This window comes from Siphateles boraxobius, unplaced genomic scaffold (genome assembly GCF_051911475.1).
Source record: "Siphateles boraxobius isolate OS27281-9 unplaced genomic scaffold, OSU_SipBor_1 29, whole genome shotgun sequence".
Lineage (NCBI taxonomy): Eukaryota > Metazoa > Chordata > Actinopteri > Cypriniformes > Leuciscidae > Siphateles > Siphateles boraxobius.
This window is the reverse complement of record NW_027508908.1, coordinates 19,608,187-19,631,376: the sequence shown is the minus strand read 5'-3', so window position 1 is coordinate 19,631,376 and position 23,190 is coordinate 19,608,187. Positions and strand designations below refer to the sequence as shown.

The 23,190-nt window shown below is 43.0% G+C and overlaps 1 protein-coding gene across 2 annotated transcripts in view; it reads left to right on the top strand.

The window, feature by feature from the left end:
* Nucleotides 1-4,538: 4,538 nt before the first annotated feature.
* The window catches only part of anos1a (anosmin 1a), a 53,066-nt gene continuing 34,414 nt past the window's right edge, over nucleotides 4,539-23,190 (top strand). The window contains exons 1-2 of one of the 2 annotated variants that reach the window (XM_077246704.1): nucleotides 4,539-4,816; nucleotides 8,586-8,633. In XM_077246704.1, coding sequence (XP_077102819.1) covers nucleotides 4,637-4,816; nucleotides 8,586-8,633 — 228 coding nt within the window. In that variant the 5' untranslated portion in view covers nucleotides 4,539-4,636. The remainder of the gene's footprint in view (nucleotides 4,817-8,585; nucleotides 8,634-23,190) is intronic. The other variant, XM_077246703.1, reaches the window with a different exon arrangement.

Below are 23,190 nucleotides of genomic sequence, written 5' to 3'. Positions count from 1 at the left end.
GTCAAAACAATAATAATCATAAATATTAAAAACAAAATCACAGACACACACAGTGCAGTAGGTCTGAATATCAGATATCAGCAGATGTAGAAATGTCTCTGCAGTCAGTTGTGTCAATCAAATCAATTGTCATTTCCGTTAATTATCAGGAGATTAACTGAGTTGATGAGATTAAAAGGGCATGTGATAAAGTAAAGTTATTAAGTGCTCCTCCCTGACTGTGATCAGGATATTGGAATGGATAGATGAGGGACATGGAACTGAATCATGAAGATCCCAGCAGATCACATAAAAATAGGTTGCTTTCTCACACATTTATTCAAACTATTGAAAAACAAAGAATGTGAATACTGGCCACAGATCATTATCTATGGTGGTTGTGGCCCTGAAGTCAGATGCGATTTTAATGTGTGTTCAAACTAGAATGAAACTTCTCTTTCATATACACAGTATTAATATTGATAAGAAAAAAGGTAAATAAAAAATTATAAAGCACACCATCACAAATAATGCTTCTTTGTGGGAAAATTTTAGATCAAAGACAAAGGAGATGTTGCTCCATGTATTTAAGATGAAGATTGTCCAATCTTTCAAATTATTTTAGATTCTTTGTTGTGTGTTTTCGACAGCAATGTTTTCAAATAAAGTCTAGTTCTAAATGAAGTCCAGACTTCATTGTCTCAGTAATCTACAGACATCTATGATGACTTGGATAATGGAAACCTTAGAATTTATGATCAATAATGCATCCATTAGTGACTGTATCAGAGTGCATTGAGGGTTTTGCTTTCATTTAACTGATTTTGTTTCACTGACACTTTTGTTGTAACTGGTCCTGTAACTGGTCTCCAGGAGAACATCATGTACTTCTGTAATGGCATTAATGCCCACCAGATGTCAGCAGAGTTAATAAACAAAGTCGACCAGGATCTTCTGTCAGGCCTAATAACCCATTCTGAGCTGACAGACCTCAAAATGTCTCGCTTTAACACAAAATTTTTCCTTGTGCCACTGCTGTCAAGATTCCATTTATACTTGATCAGAATATAAATAAATCAAAGTGGCAATGATGAAATCTCCCCCTACCTCCCCTCGTTTATTCCATTTTGATTTTATCATAGTTTTCACTTGCCAGATGGTGAGTAGTTTCATCATTCTGGTCAGTTTAAGAACTGTACATTCTTCATATTTGAAAAGCACTTCATTTTTATTATAATGCCGGTTAACTTCACACATATTTTTTGCTCTTGGGTAAATGTGACTCATTTGTAAGCTGACATCAACATGTTCATTCAGTTTTCCCAAAATAACACAATAAAAAGTTATTCAGGCATATTAGCAGGTTGTTTCCTAACGCTGAGGAAAAAGAGGGAAATGACAAAATCAACTTACCTCATGCTCCCCTACTAAGTCCAAATAAACTACAAGGATCTCCCTGTATTCCGTATTTACAAGCTGGGCTCCCCAACGGCCGAAGCATTTCGCTGGAAGCACAAGGGGGTTATGGGAAATACCATTCAGTAAGGCTGCAGGAGAAAAGAGGACCCCACACCAACATGTTTTCCATGTGTACAAACACACCAACCACCATTGCTATACACTATCCTGCAGGAGTACACACACTTGTATAGACACTTACATAGAAATTCACAGCTGTGAGGAAACCACAAACACGTCACAGACGGCTAATTTTATGTGTAAGTAACAAAGACTGATGCTTAAAGGCTTTTTTAGGAGGAATGACCGACACCTCACCTCCTAAATGTTATGGTGTGTGGTTCGACCACCAGGAGCACCAATCTGGCCAAGTGAGATGTTTCTTTTATTCAGAGAATACTTGCATGTAAGTATGGAGTCACAGGCTGTATCCAAATATCCATAGGCTACTTTCCTACTATACAGTGGGCAAAAACATAAGGCCATAAGGCCACAGGAAAGAGTGAAGAGACGCAACTGACACTCGTAGGTCAAATGAAAATAGCAACATGACAAATATAGCATGTCTGGATTACATTCATATTACACACATTCACACAATATAGAACACATTTTTAAATGGTTGCGAAGTAAGTACATATTTAAAAAAATGTTCCCCTCAGGCTGCTCCCAAGTTCAACAATCAGGGCACTGACCAGGAAGTCTGGCATTTTATGGGTTGTCTCAAAATTCTTGAGATTGAGACAACCCATAGAAAATCGCACCACAAAAACCAAAGTATCAATGCTCATTATGTTCCTTTAACGGGAATTCTGAAGCACAAAACATAAATCACACGATCCAATAAACAATGTGACGTGATTGAAGATTTGAAAAAACAAACTGTTAATTTATTATATGTCAGTATAACATCGCTAGACATGTAATGAACACAATCTAGTTAATATTTTTTGTAAATTAAAATTCAGCTAAAATGTTGCAAGAATATGTAACAGAACAAACCATGTATTTTTCATAACGTACATTAAACAGTAATTATAAAAAAAAAAGTCTGAAAGATATTGGTCCTGTCTGTTCTTTTATAAATATCAGTGGTGGTGACATTTTACAACGCAAGATGTCCCAATACCGACACTTGCAGTCTTGAGAGTGTGTGCACGTGACAGGAAGTGTGCAAGACTGTCCCAGGTCTGAAAAATGGCAAAGCTAAAAAAAATCACATTATTCACCTTGCTCAGAAACTCACCCCACAATTGCAAGATTTAGAGGAAAAATTGATTGTTTTTTAGAAGCACTACAATTAAATTGTTATCTGTTGTCGGGACTACTGAACAAACATTTATACATTTATTGTAAAGCACTGAAAATCTAAATCTGTAAATAAAGCTCAACAAAACTTTACTTGAATTTTTACAACACTATTCACACTTCCGGTCTTCATGTCCACTTGAACACTTCGGCAAAATATACAGGAAATTAGTCATGTAAGTGAACAAGTTGTCAATTTCAAAGAACACAAGAGTGGGTGTTGGGAAAGGCCCAGTGTGCAGTAAGTCAGGGTCCGAACCCATGTACACAGTGTACCGATTCATGACCTAGAGAGCAAGTGGGCTGATTGTGACGCACACCACAATCTTACACAGCATGAGATTAGTAATCAGATGTTGATAATTACTACTAACTTGATGTCAGCTCAGTCTGCTAAAGGAAGCCATTGTGATTCACCTGTTAAAAAAAGACCTCCAAATTGCTGACAGCACAGCTGCCAAAACACCAGGAAGCTTCACTACTTCATAAAAACCAGTAGGGAGGAGGACGGGCGTCTCGTTAACACCCTGGGATCTCCCTTGTGAAGCACAATCCATTACAGCAGCTCGCATGACAGAGTGAAAAAGGCACATCATTTAGTTCAATATTTCCAACACGTCATATTTTCTCCATTCCTTGGGCGAGGGACCAGTGCCAGTATGTTTAGAGATACCTTGTGGTATATGTTAGTGGTCGTTTTAAACACTCTGCACATAAAACTGTTGTTGTTCTCAGCTACCAGTGAAACCTTTTAATAGTTGTGGGGTTCCCTGGATGCTTCCTGCTCCACTCCAGATGGGCTCAGGGTTTGGTCCATGATATTGTGGGGTTTCTATCGGACACACACGTGCATAGCTGCATTTCAACAACACAGACTGAGTGGAAAATGTGTGCATTGGATGGCATGTTGGCTGAGATTTTAAAAGGCCTGGAAAAAATGTATCTATAGTACTTTGGGTGAGAAAGTCAAAGGTGAAAAATCTTTCATCCATGATGACAAAATGGTCAGATTTTTTTTAGATGTCTGTTAATACTTTTTTTATACATACAACAAATAAAATAATATACTACTAATAATAATTGTTAGGTACAATGTATTTATTGTGTTCATGTTGTATTGCAAAACACATTTGCTGCAATTGATGTGTGATACAGGTAAGGTTAGGGACAGGTTTAGTGGTATAGGTGTAAGGGAAGGGGTATAAGTATGTAATTACAGAAATTAATTACAGATGTAATCACATGAAAGTATTTTTTTTTTACAATAAGTAAAACTGTAAAACATCTATTTACCCAGTAAGTTCAATGTATCAAATTATTAATTTAAATGTTAGTACATATTAATACACTTAATATAAAGTGGGACCAATAGATAATGTGGACCATTATATTTCTGTATCAAATAAATTAGTTCCATTTGCTATTTTGTGGTCTACTTGTAATGTGTCACCAAAAGATGGCAGCAATGCCAAATGTCTCTAACTTATTAATTTTTATTAGTTTGAGATGGACAAATCAACATATAACCAACAAACAGGTTGATGTAATGCTTGATGTAATGTTTTATTTGTTAAAATTAATTATACTAATTTCACTATTGATACCCTGAAACAATGTCACAACCAAACAGTTGTGTTGTGTTCAGCCATGAAGTGAGCAATCCACAGAGAGTATTAAACTGTGTATCTTCACTGAACAGCTGCTGCGTGCGCTCGATGCACCTGATCCCGCGTGTCTCACGGGCGCAAGCTCTGTCCAATAGCAGTGCGCGTCTATGTGGATGCCCCGCCCACACGCGCTCATTGAACTTTCATTATTTGCATCAAGCACCCGCACATCCACTTTTACTTTCAAGCTCTTCGGTTCAACAGGGCACTTTCTGTTCGTCAAGATGCGCGACGCGCTCATTGAATTGTGCATTGGGATTATACTGTTATTAAACAGCGGCTTTGTAGTAATGAGGAGACAGGACTCGTCTTCAGCTCTTGGCAGTATTTTCCGTACGAGGTGCGCCGCCAGGTGCTTGAGCCTTCACAGCACGCGCATTGCTCTCTCTCCAAGACATTTCCAGGTAAGTAAGAAAAGAGTTGACAAGTAAATATGTATTGTGTGTTGTACTCAAATGTACTGAATCAGACAGTCCATTGTACACCAGTCAGTGCCCTTTATCCCGCCTTATTTATAGAACAATATACTTCATCATTACTAAACTTATATTGAACTTAATTGAACTAAACTTATATTATAAAGCAACATCTTGTTATTTTCACAACGGATACAGATTGTTTAGCTTTATTGTATTGCTTGTTATTCATATGTTATTTGTATTCGTGATATTAGCCCATTGTGTTTCTTCTGCTTTTGAATCAATAACCAGCAGGATTAAATTGAATGAAAACATAATATGCATTATTATTATTTTTATTATTATTATTGCCATTATATGTATGTAAAGTTGATTTGGGATCTAAATAGACTCAAATTCATCAACATGGCCAGGAAGAGTAGAGACGAAAGGACTGTAAAAGTACAGAAATTATACAAATAATATATTAAATAAGTTACTTTTCCTATCAACCTATGTTGTTGGGTGCCATTTTTTTCTGTAAAAATATCATAAAATCGATTATAGGTTGATCTAATAATAATAATACATGATTTATTAATTTTAATATTTAAAACTCCAAATAGATAAGATAACTCCAAATAGATCATTCAGTGGATCGATTTGATAAAGAAATGTTTGTGCAAATGTAACATCACTCTGCACCTGATCAGATGAACTAAAGATACTTTTGATTGTTAAATGACAGTTATCTTTAGTGCTATACCTTATTCAGTGAACACAAGCAAACTCACTCATCAGCTCATCCATTTCAAATTCCTAACCATTCACCCAAAAGAGTTCTATCTATAAACAAACAAATGCATAGAATTGGAAAACTGGAGACACAACTGTACAAATCACTGCCAGCCTCAGTCTCAACACTGCGGTTGAGGTTTTCATTAGACGTTTTAAGTTACTTGCTTCTCTGTTTATGTTGGTTATGACAGACCATGGGAGGGTTTGGGGTGGGGGTGTAGAAGAGGAGTGTGTTTTAGAGACTTCCTCTGTGTATGTGTGTGTGCATGCCTTATATGTTTATGTGTGTTTGTATCTGCGCAGAGGCATGTGGAGGGGGATCTTTGTGCGTGTGTCTGCACTTTTTGTCTGCTGTCAACAAACTCCCTTGTTACTGTGATTATATTCATCCTCATGTCCTTCCTGATCTTTATCATGAGTTTGCACCGACATCCGACCCAGAAATAGACAGCTAGATGGCCAAATTCATTTACAATTGTTTTGCGAACCTTTAGTATGAATGATAGAGAAATTGTGTAACACTGCAGGAATTTTGTTCAATGTATAATATTAAAAAAAGATGATTTAGTGAGTGTCAAACATTACTCAGCATCAAAAGGGGGTTTCTTTTCTTGTTGTTTCATGAAAAAGCTATATTATTCCACAATAATAACAACTTAAAGATGTTTTTGACATAGGCTGTATATGCATCAACATCAACCAATGCATGTAATTAAAAGCCCAATACCCATTCAAAAGCCCCCAATACAAATCATCCAGATCTATTTATCCATTCAAATTAAATCATCTCCTATCTTCAAATGCCCTGTCTGCTCATCATAGTGACGGCCTTGTTGTTATCTAATCCTGACATCAGTGCAGAGGGAAGCTATGCACATCAGTCTCTTTTATCAAATGCTTTATTCTACAGCAAGCTGTCCATCTGGAGATGCTATCAAATTAGACACTGGTCTAGAAGCTCTTCATTGTCTCAGCACCGATTCCACAATGGGTTCAAAGCGTTCCAGAGCTCTCCGAATCAAAGAGCAGCTAGTGTTCCTGAACAGCTGCTGTCATTCTGATGTCCGAGCAGGGAATAAACCAGAATGAATGCTTTTCATATCTGCTGATCATTGTCTTCGTGTCCACATCCCTAAAGCCCACTTACGCTGTCTCCCGAGGGGGGAAGCCATTTTGGAAATTATCCCCCTTCCTCTAGTATCAAATGGAGACCGGGGTCATGGGTTAATTAAGACGAGCTGAGCTGAATGTCAAGTTATGCTGTGGCGAGGCATAACATCTAGTTAAAAGGAGCTATCACTGATGATTAATGATTATGGGAAATTAGAGAGCATTTGATGTGGTTCAGAGAACGCCTGATCTGTCAGTGTTATGCAGACAGTTACGTGGAAATACACAAATCTTTCAGCTGTCTCAATATCCTGTTTGACTGCCATTGTTTTATTTGATCATCAGTCTTTGCTTCACTATGTCTTAAGTTTTTCCCAGGAACCAATAGTTATTAAGAAGTATAGTTTTATTACTTTATTATATAAAAAATAATAGTATAAAATGATTTAATACATTTAGGAATTTGTTAATGATGTGACTTTTTTTCTGCCCCATTCATTTATTCAAATAATTCTTATTTTTTAGGGGCACACTATTTTTAAGTCAAAAAGTTTCAGGGTTATACAGCTGTCCAGATATCATAAAAAGTGAAAAATTCTAATTAAAAGAAGGACATTATATAAAATGTGTCCGCCAAATCAAAGTCATGTGGAGCGACCAACGAAGTATTGTGATCCAATCAATATGAAGAAACACAAAGGAAAAAGAAACTTAGGAAATTATATCATTGAGAAATCAGAATTGGATTTTTTTTGTTGACAAGACATGGTTGTGAAATGTCATGTGGTGCAACTTCCCCCAAACATGTAATTATATTTATGAAGTGATTCATAATAATTGTTTAAAAAAATATATATGTATATATATTTTAACACTCTTTTGTAAAAACAAAAACAAAAGAGGGTAATACATGTGTTTCCACACACATGTATTCAATATGTAAGGAAAATATTACTTTTTGGTTACATTACATGACGTTTTAGAGTTATTAAATGTACATTTTCTTGAAAATGTTATAAATGTTATTTAAAAAAACATACAAGACCAAAATGAATACACAGTAATACAAGTACGCTCTTATATGTTGTTTACCCAATAACAGTTAAAATATGTCTCATATACCTTTAGTAATGAGAATAGGTTTGTGTAGTTCTGATGTGAGCACATCCATGTGAATGTGAACAAAATGTTAACTAACCATGCTAATGCTGGTTAATGCCGCTGGCTTGATCCATTGATCCCACCACAGGCCAAAATAGATTTGTTGCTCTATTCCCCATAGTGGCGTAGTTGCAAGATCTGGCAGAGATAATATTGTGGTTACTTTATAGTCCCCAGCATGTTCAATAAAATATACTGTGCACCAAAAAGGTTTTGTCCTTTCTTTGTTATTGTGCTATTCAATAACCATTATTCGGAAGACTGGCCAGGGGCGTTATCCTGTGGTCTGCCAATCAAATATGCTGCATAAGCTTAAAACAACTAGTTGTTATTCAGATAAGCAAAACACTGTGACAATTCCTGACACGCTACGGAACATTCCAAGATCTGCTATGCAAACAAGTTGTGTGATTCCAGGTGCTGATGAGTGATTTCTGATGTTTCTGTGCTCAGGTGCCCTGGCTAGTCTTTTTAATAAGGAGGGGATGTAGACTGACTGTTCTGGTTTATGAGCAATTTCACTTTACCGTAGTCAGGGCAGTGTTTTTACAAAAGAATAATGCTTTCATAATAGGAAATTTCCTTTTTAAAGCCTCTCTGCTCAGCAGGGGCACATTAAAATAACACGATTCAAATGAGCTTGTCTGATGTGACTGGTGATTACAGCATTCTGACACGCAATTTCATCTGTCTCTTCTGTCCGCAGAGTAATGGATCCCTTGGATGGTGTCAGAGCCATAAACAGTGTGCAAAGGTAATTTCTGTCAAAATTACACAGCATTTCACAGCAGCTTGACATAAAAGCCAACACAGATCTATCACTGTAAAGCATTGGTATGCCTGTGCACCTCCCGTAATGACATCATACATCATCGTAAAAGCTACTGTATTTGTCAGCTATCGCCTTGGACTATTATATCCATGCTAGTTGGTTGTCGTACAGAAATGAGATTATGATTCACTTGCAAAGCTAGAGGTCACATCTGTAATGAGACTGATACAAATGGAGTAGAAAGGCTATGTGTTTTGATTCACATAAAATTATACAGCCGGTGTTATTTTTCTTTTTTCACTTCAAGGCAAAATGCTAATTTCAGTAAAGAACTCAACCCACTTTTCTTAATGAGGACATTAACATGCTCTAGCAGCCTAATCATTAAATAACAATACTATGCCAGTAGCATAGGGGGAATTGAGCTGACATATTGCCAATGCAGATTTTCCACACATTTCACTGTGCTATTATGTAAAGCTGCCTTTGATGTATTGTTCAAGAGGGCTGCTTTCCTTTCAATGCTCTGTGCTTGCATTCCTTTACATATCAACCAGCTATTGGAGTCCGCACAATGACAGTCTGCATAAAATGTACTTGAATGCACATCTGGACATTTTGAAATATTTCAAAACAGTTCATGATTGTGCATGTTACAGTTAAGCGCCTAAGCAGACTTTTCATGGCTTGATGGGCAGCTTTAAGGATTTGAGATCTTTAATGCATTGATGTATGTGTGCATATGGTTGGAAATGGTGCAGCACGTGTTTTCATATCACCCTCGGGGTGAGTTCACTGGAACAGCCAGGGTTTTGACCTCTCTTCTACGATCCATGAAAACATTTGGCCAACTGGTTCATGGATTTTTACTGCATTCTCCAGAGAGTTTCTTCCATTGGCTTCAAACGAAGACAATGCCTTTTAAACTCTTTCTTCTCATTATACAGGATCCATGCACATTCAGTTAGAAGTCCAAAAGCTTCAGGACAATGTGGTTTTAAAACTCTGTGTCAGTAATAATGTATTTAGTAATACTCTATAAACTAAATAATGCATGTAGTCTTGTCATCATGTAGCAGGAATGTGCAAAATTACATATTGTCATTATCAGTTAGTCTTTGGGTTTTCTGAGTGTGCAGATTTTCAGTTGGATAACAGTAGGGATGTCCAGTATATGTTCAATTACAAGCGCAACACACTGTCAAAATCTTTCAAAAAACCCAAGAAAACTAAACAAAACAAACTTAATTGAATCCATACCCTTTGAAGTATTGCAGTTAAAAATATTTATCCTGACCTATCCTTACAATGCAGACACATCTACATAAGTCTAAAGCAAAGTAAAGAGCCTCTCAATTAATTGTTTCCTTGATTAAATAAATAATTGTAATCTCTCGTTGAAATATGGCCCATGGGAATCATAGCTTTGATAAGGCTAGACTTGTTTATCAGTCTCTGTCCGGGATCTCTGAGGATAAGATGGACTTCCTTGCATAACATCGGGGATTTGTGCTGGAATTTTAGACTGCGTTCACTCCTGTTGGCTTTCATGCCACGTTCAGGTGATTAGGCCTCTAAAAGTAACCAATTCTTCAATCTCACTACAAATTGCCCACATCTAATTAAAGAGCTGTATCATATAATATAACTGCATACAGATACAGTACGTACACAAAGCAGACTGCAGCTTTTGTTTTCCTGACCTTGTTTACCATACAATCCAGAACTACCATTTGCATTCAGCTTGTGCACACAGACATCCATTGATACTCCTAATAGAGTGTTTACCAACTAGACATGTGATTGAAAATGCCATCTTGGAACTAAAAATATCTTAAGGCCGGGACACAATAACTGCAAGCGTCCGTCGGGCTAGTTTTTGCAGTGTGTTCCACATGTAGGCTCTCGTCAGGCTCACGTCGGCGACAGCTTACCCGATTCAGCATGTTGAATCAGCGTCGGGACCGTTGGTGAGAGTGGGAACTTGAATGTTCAGTTTAGCAAGGGAGTCAGTGCACGAGATTTAAAGTAAAAGTGATGAAAGAGAGCAAGTAAGTCCGACGCAAGTAAGACGGCACAGACAGGCTGATCTAATGTTATGTTATCTTACCCAAGCATTTCAAAACGCAAATATTTTCATAACAACATGAGCCTCTTAAAATGAAGAAAGTGATCACCTTAACTCATATTCAAAATGGTAAGCAAGTGCTGCGTTGTTTAAGTTTTGTATATCTGCATATATCTCGTATGCACTTGTTTCAGTTTCTCCTTTTGAATAGATGAAAATAGACTATTGATACTGTACCTGCTGATATAGAGAGTTAATTCCTTACACGGCAGAACGCACATGCTAGTTTGCAGTCGGCTGTTGTCTGCGCTGTGTGTTCAAGCACAGCTTTTTGGTCCAGACGCAGCTGACACGAGGCGACAACACCGTTGGTTTTTGTCTTTGCTTGTTCTTTGAAGTCGGCTTGGTGTGTCCCAGGCTTTAGATGTTCCTGCTCTGAAGCTAGTTAGATTCCAAAGGCTGTTAATTTGATGCTTCTTGTTTAGGCTGTTTGCCTCGAATTGACTGTTAACCCAGTGGCCTCCGCTAATCGACACTTTTGGATTCATAATAACTATAATCAGACAGCACTTGGAAAGCTCTTCACTGAAGTACTCTTACAAGCGATTAGCATGATAGAACTACATACACCAATTCCTCAGTTTTCGAACGACGTCTACAAAAATGTTAAAGTGCGCAGGCGGCCCTCAAATCAAAGATCTGCTCTTGAATATTATTATGCTTCTGCAGCACTTGGCCTTTAGGCATTTGATATTCAAATGCCAGCGAAATAATTAGTGTGCCTTGACAGTTCTCTTAGCCCTCCAGTTTAATTGCAGGTTCAAGTATTAGTGCTGTGGTACCAATGCAATTGAAAAACCGAGAGTGCCAGCAATTTTCATGGCATGGGCAAGATTTCAATTACAGTTGCTCTACATAATTTGCTGAGGCTGACAAAGTGAGTGTCTCAGTGGTAGATTAAACAATGCTTGGAAACTCCTTAAAGCAACTACAATTTGTCCAAATGTTGGGTCCATACATGGGTGGGATTCTTGCATTTCACTCCAGCATTTAACACCCTAAGCATGCATTATCCAGACTCACTTATACTCTTAAAAATATAGACTCCAAAAGAGAATTTTTCCTTCTTTTTTCGCAGCAATGCCATAAACGGTCCATTTCTGGTTTCCCCAAATAACCTTTAAGTGATTAGTAACCTTTTTTTTCTTCTTAGAGTAAAGAACATTTTAATAATCCGAAGAACCTTTTTCCACTATAAAGAACTTTTTGTGCAATAGAAAGGTTCTAAGGATGTTAAAGGTTCTCTATGGAACCATCAATGCGACTAAAGAACCTTTAGTGTATGGAGTGTATGGAGTGTATGGAGGTAGCAGTCTCATATTTGACCATTTTATTAAAAAGAAACAGGTCTTATGTTTTTATTTAATGCTAAAAAGCAAAATATTTGAATAACTGTTTCCCAGTTTGTGTTATTTGTTCAGGGGCAGTGCACCTTAGCTGAACTGGAACTCACCCAAGGCTTCTTCTCTGCTTCTCTGCTTCGTCCGCAGCTCTTAAATAACTTTTATTTTGTACGGTGGAAGGGAATGCTTGATTTGAGACTGAAATGAGGTGGAAAACTAACTGGAGCTGGGGTATAATAAAGACACTGGGAGCGAGCACTTTCATGGAGATTACAGGTGCCTCACGGACAAAAGCGGAGAGGGTTTGGAACAAGCCAAAAGGTGGCTTTAGAAAGGTGAATGCGATTGGATTGAAATACTTTAAGTGATTTATAGCTTGGATCTATGGTGTGCTTTTTCCACATACATGCAATGCATCATAAAAGGCCGTTACACAAAGGGCCATTGAGTGCTGTATTTGAGAGACTGATAAATGAGACTAAGGTTGTGAATGTGGCTTTCCTCAAAACAAGCTATTGTTTACAATGGTTGAGGTTTAAGGGTGAGGCTGAATGAAAATATGTATAAAGAGGCCAATGAATGTACTTGTCATATAAGATATGAATAATATCTGCTCATGATCAATTATAAAATATGTGGGTAGGAGGTCATTTTCCTGCATCGATTTCAGCATTGCACAAAAATGCATTACCTGCAGAGTATTGAGCGAGGAGACATGGGTGTTTATAAATAGACTGCATCATATAAAGTATCAAATGTATCACACATAATGCTGCATAATAAAGGTAGGCCTATCCAATTTTTCAGGGCATTATTTGTTTTCAGACTAAATCTGATAGAAAATAATGAATGCCAAAGTTAATAATTATGCTAATAATTTTTGTGTGGGTCAAGGACAAATAATGTGTCCATGATAACGAGTCTACAATAAAGAAAAGGAAGCATTTTGAAAAACTTTTATTCCATTTTCATCAAAAGTTTTAATTTAATGACTTTAATGTAGTTGATTAATATGTAGTTGGATTGTTTCATGTAACTTAGTTTCTTCTCCCTCGCTGTGTTATGGTTTGCTATGTGGGGATAAATGTGGAGCATGTTCGTGAGACAGCTGATTAGTACTCTTGTCATTGACCGTAAAACAGTAACGTTACAGGAATCACCAACCCGTCGATCTTGGAAGCATTTTAAGTCGATCGCGAAGAGTTTTCAAAATCAGAGAAAAAAAGCCTATTTTCTGTAGTAAATGGTGTCTAGGGGATGCGGAGGCGCGCGCGCTGTACAATCATGGCATTTTTGCCGCGCGCACCTTTGGGCTCATGCGGACGCGTCGAGTTTAAACAAGGCTTTACGCTTTAACCAACTCAGCCACAGTAACAGCTCATATTGAGCCAGCTAAACTTTTACTTTCCTGTTAGAAACAATATATAGTTGCATAGTTTCATGTGGTTCTTCTCCCTCGCTGTATTATGGGTTTGCTATGTGGGGGGAAATGTGCTGGTTACGTTTGTGAGACAATCAGCTGATTACTATTATTATATTATATATTAAGACCCTTGATCCTCACCTGACTATGGCTTTGTAAACTTTATCCATGATGTGGTTTATAATGGACTGTGGTACAGAAACAGTGACAATGTTACACACTCTTGGCTTACTCTGGCTATTCTCTGCTGTCTCAGATGAAGATATGTTTGTCCAGTTTCAGGCACCGTAGCTTCTTCGAAAGGGAGGGGTGAGCAGTGGGCTGAGCCCTCAGTGCAACTCGCAGCCGAACCGCTAGATGTCGCTAAAAATCACACACTGAACCTTTAAAAGGCACAAAAACACTCTTTATGCCCTCATAACTGCCGTTTTAGCTGAGGGGGAGCTCTGGTCATTTGTGGGAACAGCTCCGTGTTGCAATCACCAATCCTGCTCGTCTTTTTTTTTTTCTATAGACAGTACTCACAAAGGTATAACGATCAAGATCAACTTAAAATTTGCCCGGAGTTCTCCTTTAAGTAGTGAAGATGTTTTATTAAAATGTTTCTAAGAATTAATAAAACAATATGCTATACTATTTAATTAAGTTTCTTTTCATTTAAGGCATTGTACTTCATTATGATATTAAGAAGGAACACATGAAGGAAGGATAAATACATAAATAAATAAACATGGAATTAAGTAAATAAATAGTCACATGTATTTACACAGCGCTTTATATAATACGGATTGTTTCAAAGAAGCTTTACAGTGAACTGGGGAAACAGTGTCAATGTTGCAATATTCTTCAGTAAGGAAACAATACATTTGGTAAACTCCCAATTAAAACTTTCTTTCAATAAAGCAGCTTAACAGGATACAATGGTGTCATTATTTTAGCTCAATTCAATTCACTTATTTTGTGATCTGTCAAGTATACAACTAAATTGATATGATTTATAAGCATTAATATATTAAATGAAAATAAAAAGATAAATTAATAGACCTGGAAAAAAAATGCAGTTTATTCACCAGTTATTTAATACAAATTTCTTTATGTACTACACCTATTGCACATGATGAACAGTAAACTTTAGTACTGTACAAACTGTATTGTAAGTTAATTAATCTTCAATTATACAATGCTTGTTTTATTAAATGTGGCATAATGCAGTGTGCATGATGAGTTTATATTTACGTGCATGGGAAATAGAAGCAGAATAGAATAGAATTCTCTCAGCTGCACATGCGACTCTGAGACAGTGTTTTGTGTGTTAGAGCACACAAGCTTCAGGCGATCTCAGCAGGGCTCTGGCCATTCTGAGCTCCATAAAACAGCCTCCTCTGCTGCCTCTAACTGCCCCTGTGCCTCTCCCATTATTCATAGTTTCCGACGACTGCACCACCCCAAGCCTGCGCCGTCTTAAAAAGGTGTGCATTTTTACTGCCCTCCCAGATAAATTTGTTTCCCACTCTCATTCTTACTCAGAAACATTGCCTCAGGATAACCTCAGTTTCCCCAACACACACACACACACACACACACACACACACACACACACACACACACACACACACACACACACACACACACACACACACACACACACACACACACACACACACACACACACACACACACACACACACACACACACACACAGTGTTTCCATGTTTTATGGGGACTTTCCATAGACATAATGATTTTTATACTGTACAAACTGTATATTGTATTCCCTTACACTAACCCTACCCCTAAACCTACCCATCAAAGAAAACTTTCTGCATTTTTACATTTTCAAAAAACATCACTTAGTATGATTTATAAGCGGTTTTCCTCATGGGGACCAAAAAAATGTCCCCACACGAACAAGGATTTCAGATATTGCCATCCTTATGGGGACATTTTGGACACACACACACACACACACACACACACACACACACACACACACACACACACACACACACACACACACACACACACACACACACACACACACACACACACACACACACACACACACACACACACACACTCACTCACTCACTCACTCACTCACTCACTCACTCACTCACTCACTCACTCACTCACTCACTCACTCACTCACTCACTCACTCACTCACTCACTCACTCACTCACTCACTCACTCTCTCTCACTCTCTCTCTCTCTCTCTCTCTGAAATGCGCCTCAGCCTTATCGTTTCCTCCTGATACTAAATCCCTGGATTAACAAGCATTTTTTTGCAAAACTTTCTTAAGGAAGTGTACGTTTTCCCAAGGTGGTGGTAAAGGTCCATTCATGCTGTTCTGAAAATGGGAACATTTGAATAAAGACAGTTCCTACATCAGCATATTGTGTAATGTCCACATCTCTTCCCAGCATTCTCCTGCAGAGCAATGTTTAGCCCCAGCACCATAGTGACCGCTGTGTCTCATCATGGCATGAAATTGGAAATGCGAATTCCCCAGAGGCAGCCACGCTCACTCATGTAAGGAATTGAAGTGTCAATTTTAAGGAAAGGAGAATAGAAGATGAGAGAGCGAGTTAACGAAGAGAAGGAGCCAGGGAGAGAGTCAGGTGTTGACAATGAAATGAAAGAATTTTGGCATGTGATTTAAGTGCTGAATGCAAATGTCAGTGATCAGAATACATTCAGGGATCTCTCCACTGACCAAGTTGCAGAGAAGAATAACAGACTCCAAACACCTATGTGTGATCAAAAACAACAAAAAATTGCAAAAGAACCTTTGTCTGAATGAATTGAGATCAAGAACACTTCTAGATTACAAACTACCATAGATATTCAGATCAGCAAAAACAAACTATTCATAACTAGAGCTGTCATTATATCAGATTTTCACTAAACAAGTATTGTGCCATAAATAATTCACAATAACGATAATATCTAGCTCCCTTTCGAGGGAACTTATGCTGCATGAAAGCGTCTGAAGCACATGTGAAATTAGTCCAATCTTAATGGTTCTGCGTCATGATGTGGCATGTGAAGGCATACACTGAAGCTACAAAGGGACGCTGGCACACAACAGAGTTAGCTTCTGGCCAGACCTGCATCCACATCCACGGCATTTTAGGTCATGGGAATCGCAGATGGACTCGACACTTTGACAGTCTCTCAGTCCTCATCAGGCAGCTCCGATGCTCTCGATCCCGATGTAGAAGCCTGTGAGACGGTGGAGTCGATTTGCGAGAGATTCGGCCCAGTGGAAGTGGATTTGCTCGCATCTCAGGAGATGACCCACTCTCCACTGTGGTTATCCCTCTCTCATTCAGGTCCTCTCGGGCTGACATGGTGCAGGTGTAGCCAAGGCTGCGCCTGTACGCATTTCCCTCGAACGTTCTGTTCTCGGGAGTTCTGGAGGGGGTCCTTTGTAATGCGGTCAGTCTACTCTTATTTGCCCTGTTCTGGCCGGGCCAAGTGTGGTTCTCGGACATCATATCACTCCTGGCAGGCCCTCCGTGGAAGACTCCCCTCAGGAGAGACCTGCTTTCTTAGGTCGGGGGCTCGGGACTATAATAAACTCCAGAGCTCCATCCACGAGGAGACTGTACAGCCTAAAATGGAATGTTTTCACTGTTTGGTGTAGAGAGCATGGGTTTGACCCAGTTAACTACCCGGTGGCTTCAGTGCTGGAGTTCCTCCAATGTCTCTTCTCTGCTTCTCTCGGTTGTGCTTTGGCTCCTTTATTCTGCGCAATTGAATCTCATGGTTTGAGGTGCACAGCTGTGCCCATGGTTACAGATGTGCACCGTATAAGTGTGAATGTCACTAACTACATCACTATCTACTCTCCCAAAAACGAATGGTGGATATCTGAAAATTCTCTTATGAGCGGTTAAGTAGCTTATGACTCATTGAAATCAATTGTTTTAAAACAATGTTCAAAAAAGATTGGCAATGCCGAGCCATGTGCTCACACCAAACATAAAAAAAAAAAAAAAAAAAAAAAAAAAACAGAAGCACATGGCCAGTAAAGCAAATCAGAAGCCATGTGCTCACACAAAACTAGACATGAACACGCAGCTGATGAAAACACTCATAAGCAATGTGTTAACACAAAACATGACAACATGAAAGCATGCAGCCAGTGACAAACACAAGCTGCATGCAACACAGCACAAGACAAAACATGACATGAAAGCACATGAAACAAGGAACACAGACAAGACAAAACAGGAGTGTCAGGGCTCTGTCCCAAAACCAAGAAATAGACTAGACAGAAGTGACAGAACCCTGACAGTAACTGATTAGAGATTGGCATTGTTAAAGGACAAGTTCGGTATTTTACACTTAAAGCCCTGTTTTAAGATCGTTTCTGATGAAATAGAACGGTTAAGATTGAAATTTGGACAAATGCTGCTGTCCCGAGAATTTTCGGTTTCTGTATTAGCAGTGGCGGAGTAATAACGTACCTCACAGAACATCCAATACAAGTCAATGGAGTTGGACAAAAACTATGATAAAACCGAAAAAAAGTTTCACGTCTTTGTAAACGTCTCGGTTACGTATGTAACCCTAGTTCCCTGATAGGGAACGAGACGCTGCGTCAAGCTGTGGGAACGCCCCTGCGTTGTGCGTCATGAAGCACGTATGGAATCAGTCCAATGGAGAGACGGAACGTCATAGGCGGGTGACGTCATCGACCAGGAAACTATAAAGCACCCCCAAAACACAAGCGCGACAGCTTCTGATAGGCCTGAAGGAATCGCTAACGGGCATGCTGGGAGTATGGCAGAACGACGCAGCGTCTCGTTCCCTATCAGGGAACTAGGGTTCCCTTTCGTTGTCACTCCGAGTTACGTCGGATGACGACGAATGGGGTTTCGCTTAGAAAGCCTATCAACTTCGAGTATTACAAAACGAGCCAATGGCAAAGAAATGCCATGGGTCTGCGGAATTTGCATGACGTAAGTCCGCCCCACCTCGTGGGTATAAAAGGAGGACGCCAGCAACAGGCAGATATGTTTTCGCTTCGGAGCCAAGTGTAATTCTTCACTCCTTAAGCTATCTCTGATTGTCAGCTTCTTACGAGACGAGCAACTCTCCAGTGTTGGTGTGACGGCGATCTCCCGGCGAGTGCACACTTCCTGCTTATCTGAGCGTGGTTTGCCAGCGAGTGTGTTCTCCGCGGGCGCTTCAGCACTGAGTTTCTCTCACAAAAAGAGCTTGCACGCGGCACGTCTTTTTAAAGATGCCTCGCCCGTGCACTTCTGGTTGCGGTCGACTGGTGTCTGACTCTGATGGGCACGAGCGCTGCTTGGTGTGTTTGGGCTTTGATCACGCTAAAGCAGCGCTCGTGGATGAGTCATGTTCTTTCTGTGGGAACATGACCATCGCAACACTTAGATCGAGACTCAAGGATCTCGCAAGAGTGAGAGTCCCCTCATCCACACCCCGATCTAGCGCCTCCTCGAGAGGCTCTACTTCGGCTGGTGGCCAGGGTGATCTGAGGGTGACTGTGTGGAACAAAGCGCCGACTATGTGTCCGTGCCCCGCAGCACCTTCTCCAGTGTTGCAACCCGCGAGCGTTCAGGGGATCATCGCGGGACCGTCCTTTGAGGTCCCGCGGGTGTCCTTTGGCGCTCCAGAGGAAGATGCGATGTCGATCGCAGCATCACTAGGCGGGTCTGATTTGTCTGGAAGTGACGACTCGTCACAGCTGCCACCCTCGGGTGTGAATACGGCTGTGGCTCAGTCTGATCCAGAGATGACGGCCATGCTTTCCCGGGCGGCCGCGAGCATTGGTTTGGAGTGGAACCCTCCACCCTGTCCTGAGCGCTCGCGGCTGGACGATTGGTTTTTGGGTGCAGCTGCGGCTTCCCGTCCTCAGCCTGCCCCAATACCTTTCTTCCCGGACGTGCATGATGAAATCTCGAAGTCCTGGAAGACTCCCATGTCTTCCCGCGACCGCTCGTTGATTTCATCCGCCTTTCCTCCCCTTGATGGGGCAGCTGCCCGTGGGTACACTGGGCTCCCCCCGGTTGAGCGCTCTGTTGCGATGCAGTTGTGTCCTCAGAGTGCCTCTTCTCGCGGCGAGCCTAAGCACCCATCCAAGGCCTGTAGGTTCTCGTCTACCCTAGTGGCGAAGTCCTACAGAGCGGCGGGACAGGCGGCTGCCTCTTTGCATGCCATGGCCACTCTGCAGGTCTATCAGGCGCAGATGCTAAGGGACATGCACGAGGGTAGGACGGACCCAGGGCTCTTCGATGAGCTGCGCGCCGCCACCGACCTCGCCCTCCGGGCGACGAAGGTGACCGCACGCTCCCTGGGTCTGGTGATGTCCACAGCTGTGGTCCAGGAGAGACACTTGTGGCTGAACCTGGCTGACATGCGGGACGCTGAGCGCTCTCGCCTGCTCGACTCCCCCATGTCCCAGGCCGGCCTATTCGGCGGTGCGGTGGAGGATTTCGCCCAACAGTTCTCCACCGCCCAGAAACAGACTGAGGCCATTAGGCACATTCTGCCCCGACGGCCCGCTGCTGCCTCCACCCAGCCGACCGGGCAGATCCCTCAGTCTGTTCGCCGCCGAGGGCGCCCTCCTGCGGCTCCCGCCCCTCCCGCCCGGCCCAAGCAGCAGCCTCCACCCAGGCCCGGTCGCGGAGGAAGCCGTAAGAAGGCGCCCCAGCCCTCTCCAGCCCCGCCCCCCGCTAAACGCCGGGCCAAGCGGCGCTCCTGAGACGGGCTGCTCAGGGATGCTGAAAATTACTTCTCAGGAGATGGTAGCAGGACCACTCCTTCCCCCGGTGGAGGGCCGGGGGAGAATCTTTTGTTCTCCACTCCCCGCTGCTCACCCACGGGTGGGCAGCACCCTAATGTGGTTAAAGAAAGAAGTAACATTCCCATCCCTGAGCACACAGAGTTCTCGGACGACACGGTGCGCCGCCTCCGAGCCGTGCACCCCTCGTCCCCCTCTGTCCCAGAGCCGGCTGGCAGTGCGCGCCGTCCCCGGACCGTGCCGCTCCCTTCCGCCTCTGTCGCCAGCCCCCTGGCAGAGCAGACCCCCGTGGAACGTTCTTCCTTCCCTGGTCTCCTCTGTCAGGGCGCGGTTAATGACTGTGCCCCCACACCGGGCCGCTATGCCGTCCACGTCCGGGCCAGTCATTCCGCCCTGCTGCACCATCGGTGGGAAGTCTGTGGTCCGTATGACCCCGCTGGTACAGTTTTTGGGAGCCTGGCTAGAGCTCCCCCTCCTGTCCCGCTGGGTCGCACGGACGATCAGGCTCGGCTACGCGATTCAGTTCGCGCGGTCTCCTCCCCGCTTCAGGGGAGTCCGCTCCACTTTGGTCGGTGGCAACGCCCCTATCATGAGAGCAGAGATCGCCACCCTGCTGGCGAAGGGTGCGATCGAGACCGTCCCTCCGGCCGAGATGAGGACCGGCTTCTACAGCCCGTACTTCATTGTCCCCAAGAAAACCGGTGGGTTACGACCAATCCTGGACCTGCGTGTGCTGAACCATTCCCTTCACAGGCTGCCGTTCAAGATGCTCACTGCCAAACACATTCTCGGATGTGTGCGGCCCCAGGATTGGTTTGCAGCAATCGACCTGAAGGACGCCTACTTTCATGTCTCCATTCTCCCTCGACACAGACCGTTCCTTCGGTTTGCCTTCGAGGGGCAGGCATACCAGTACGCGGTTCTCCCTTTCGGGCTAGCCCTGTCTCCTCGCGTCTTCACGAAGGTCGTCGAGGCAGCCCTTGTTCCCCTTCGGGAACACGGGGTTCGTATCCTGAACTACATCGACGACTGGCTGATCCTAGCTCACTCTCGAGACCAGGTATGCGAACACAGGGACCTAGTGCTCCGGCACCTAGCTCGTCTGGGCCTTCGGGTCAACTGGGAAAAGAGCAAACTTTGCCCCGTGCAGAGGATCTCTTTTCTCGGTATGGACATCGACTCGGTCGCCATGTCCGCGCAGCTTACGAGCGAGCGCGTGCAGTCACTGCTGACTTGCCTGAGACAGTTCAAGGGCAAGAGTGCGGTTCCACTGAAACTCTTTCAGAGGCTCCTGGGGCATATGGCATCTGCAGCCGTGGCAACACCGCTCGGATTGCTTCATATGAGACCGCTTCAGCTTTGGCTTCGCGACCGAGTCCCGAGGTGGGCATGGCAACACGGCACCTTCCGAGTAACTGTTACTCCGTCCTGCCGTCAGACCTTCACCCCGTGGTCGGACCTCAGTTTTCTACGGGCCGGAGTGCCCCTGGAACGAGCTTCGCGGCATGTTGTTGTAACGACAGATGCCTCCTCCACGGGCTGGGGTGCCATGTGCAATGGACGTGCTGCCGCGGGCTCCTGGACAGGACCCCGCCGCCTCTGGCACATCAATTGCCTCGAGTTGCTGGCCGTACGTCTTGCTCTGCGCCGCTTCCGGGCCGTGCTCAAGAACCAACACGTACTAGTCCGTTCAGACAATACCGCCACTGTAGCGTACATCAACCATCAAGGTGGTCTACGCTCCCGCCGTATGTCGCAACTCGCCCGCCACCTCCTCATATGGAGTCAGAAGCATCTGAGGTCGCTTCATGCCATTTACATCCCCGGAGCCCTGAACTGTGCAGCCGACGAGCTCTCACGGCTTCAGCCCCTCCCGGGAGATTGGCGACTCCATCCCCAGTCGGTTCAGCTGATTTGGGACCAGTTCGGGGACGCACAGATAGATCTGTTTGCCTCTCACGACTCGACCCATTGCGCCCTGTACTATTCCCTGACCGAGGGCACGCTCGGCACGGATGCACTGGCGCACAGCTGGCCGCGGGGCCGCAAATATGCGTTTCCCCCAGTGAGCCTTCTTGCGCAGACCCTGCGCAAGGTCAGGGAGGACGAGGAGCAGGTCATTCTGGTCGCGCCATACTGGCCCGCCCGGACCTGGTTCTCCGAACTAGTACTCCTCGCGACATTACCTCCCTGGCCGATTCCCCTGAGGAAGGACCTCCTTTCTCAGGGACGGGGCACCCTATGGCACCCTCGTCCCGATCTTTGGAACCTCCACGTGTGGCTCCTGGACGGGACGAAGCAGGTTTGAGTACCCTTCCACCTACGGTGGTGGCTACCATCATTTCCGCTAGAGCGTCGTCCACGAGACACGTCTAAGCGTTGAAGTGGAACCTCTTCGTCAACTGGTGCTCTTCTCTTCAAGAAGACCCCCGGAGATGTTCGATTAGTGTCGTGCTTTCCTTCCTTCAAGATAGGCTGGCGCGAAGGCTGTCTCCCTCCACCCTGAAAGTCTATGTTGCCGCTATTGCCGCACACCATGACCCAGTCGAAGGTAAGTCTGTTGGAAGGCACGACCTGATCATCAGGTTCCTGAGAGGAGCGAGGCGACTGAATCCTCCTCGTCCTCCTCTCGTTCCCTCTTGGGACCTCTCAGTGGTTCTAACTGCCCTGCGGAGTGCTCCCTTTGAGCCTTTGCAATCAGTGGAGCTTAAGTTCCTGTCTATGAAGACAGCGCTCCTGGTTGCATTGGCCTCCATCAAGAGGGTGGGGGACTTGCATGCATTCTCCGTTGACGAAGCGTGCCTGGAATTTGGGCCGGCTTACTCTCACGTGATCCTGAGACCCCGGCCTGGATATGTGCCCAAGGTT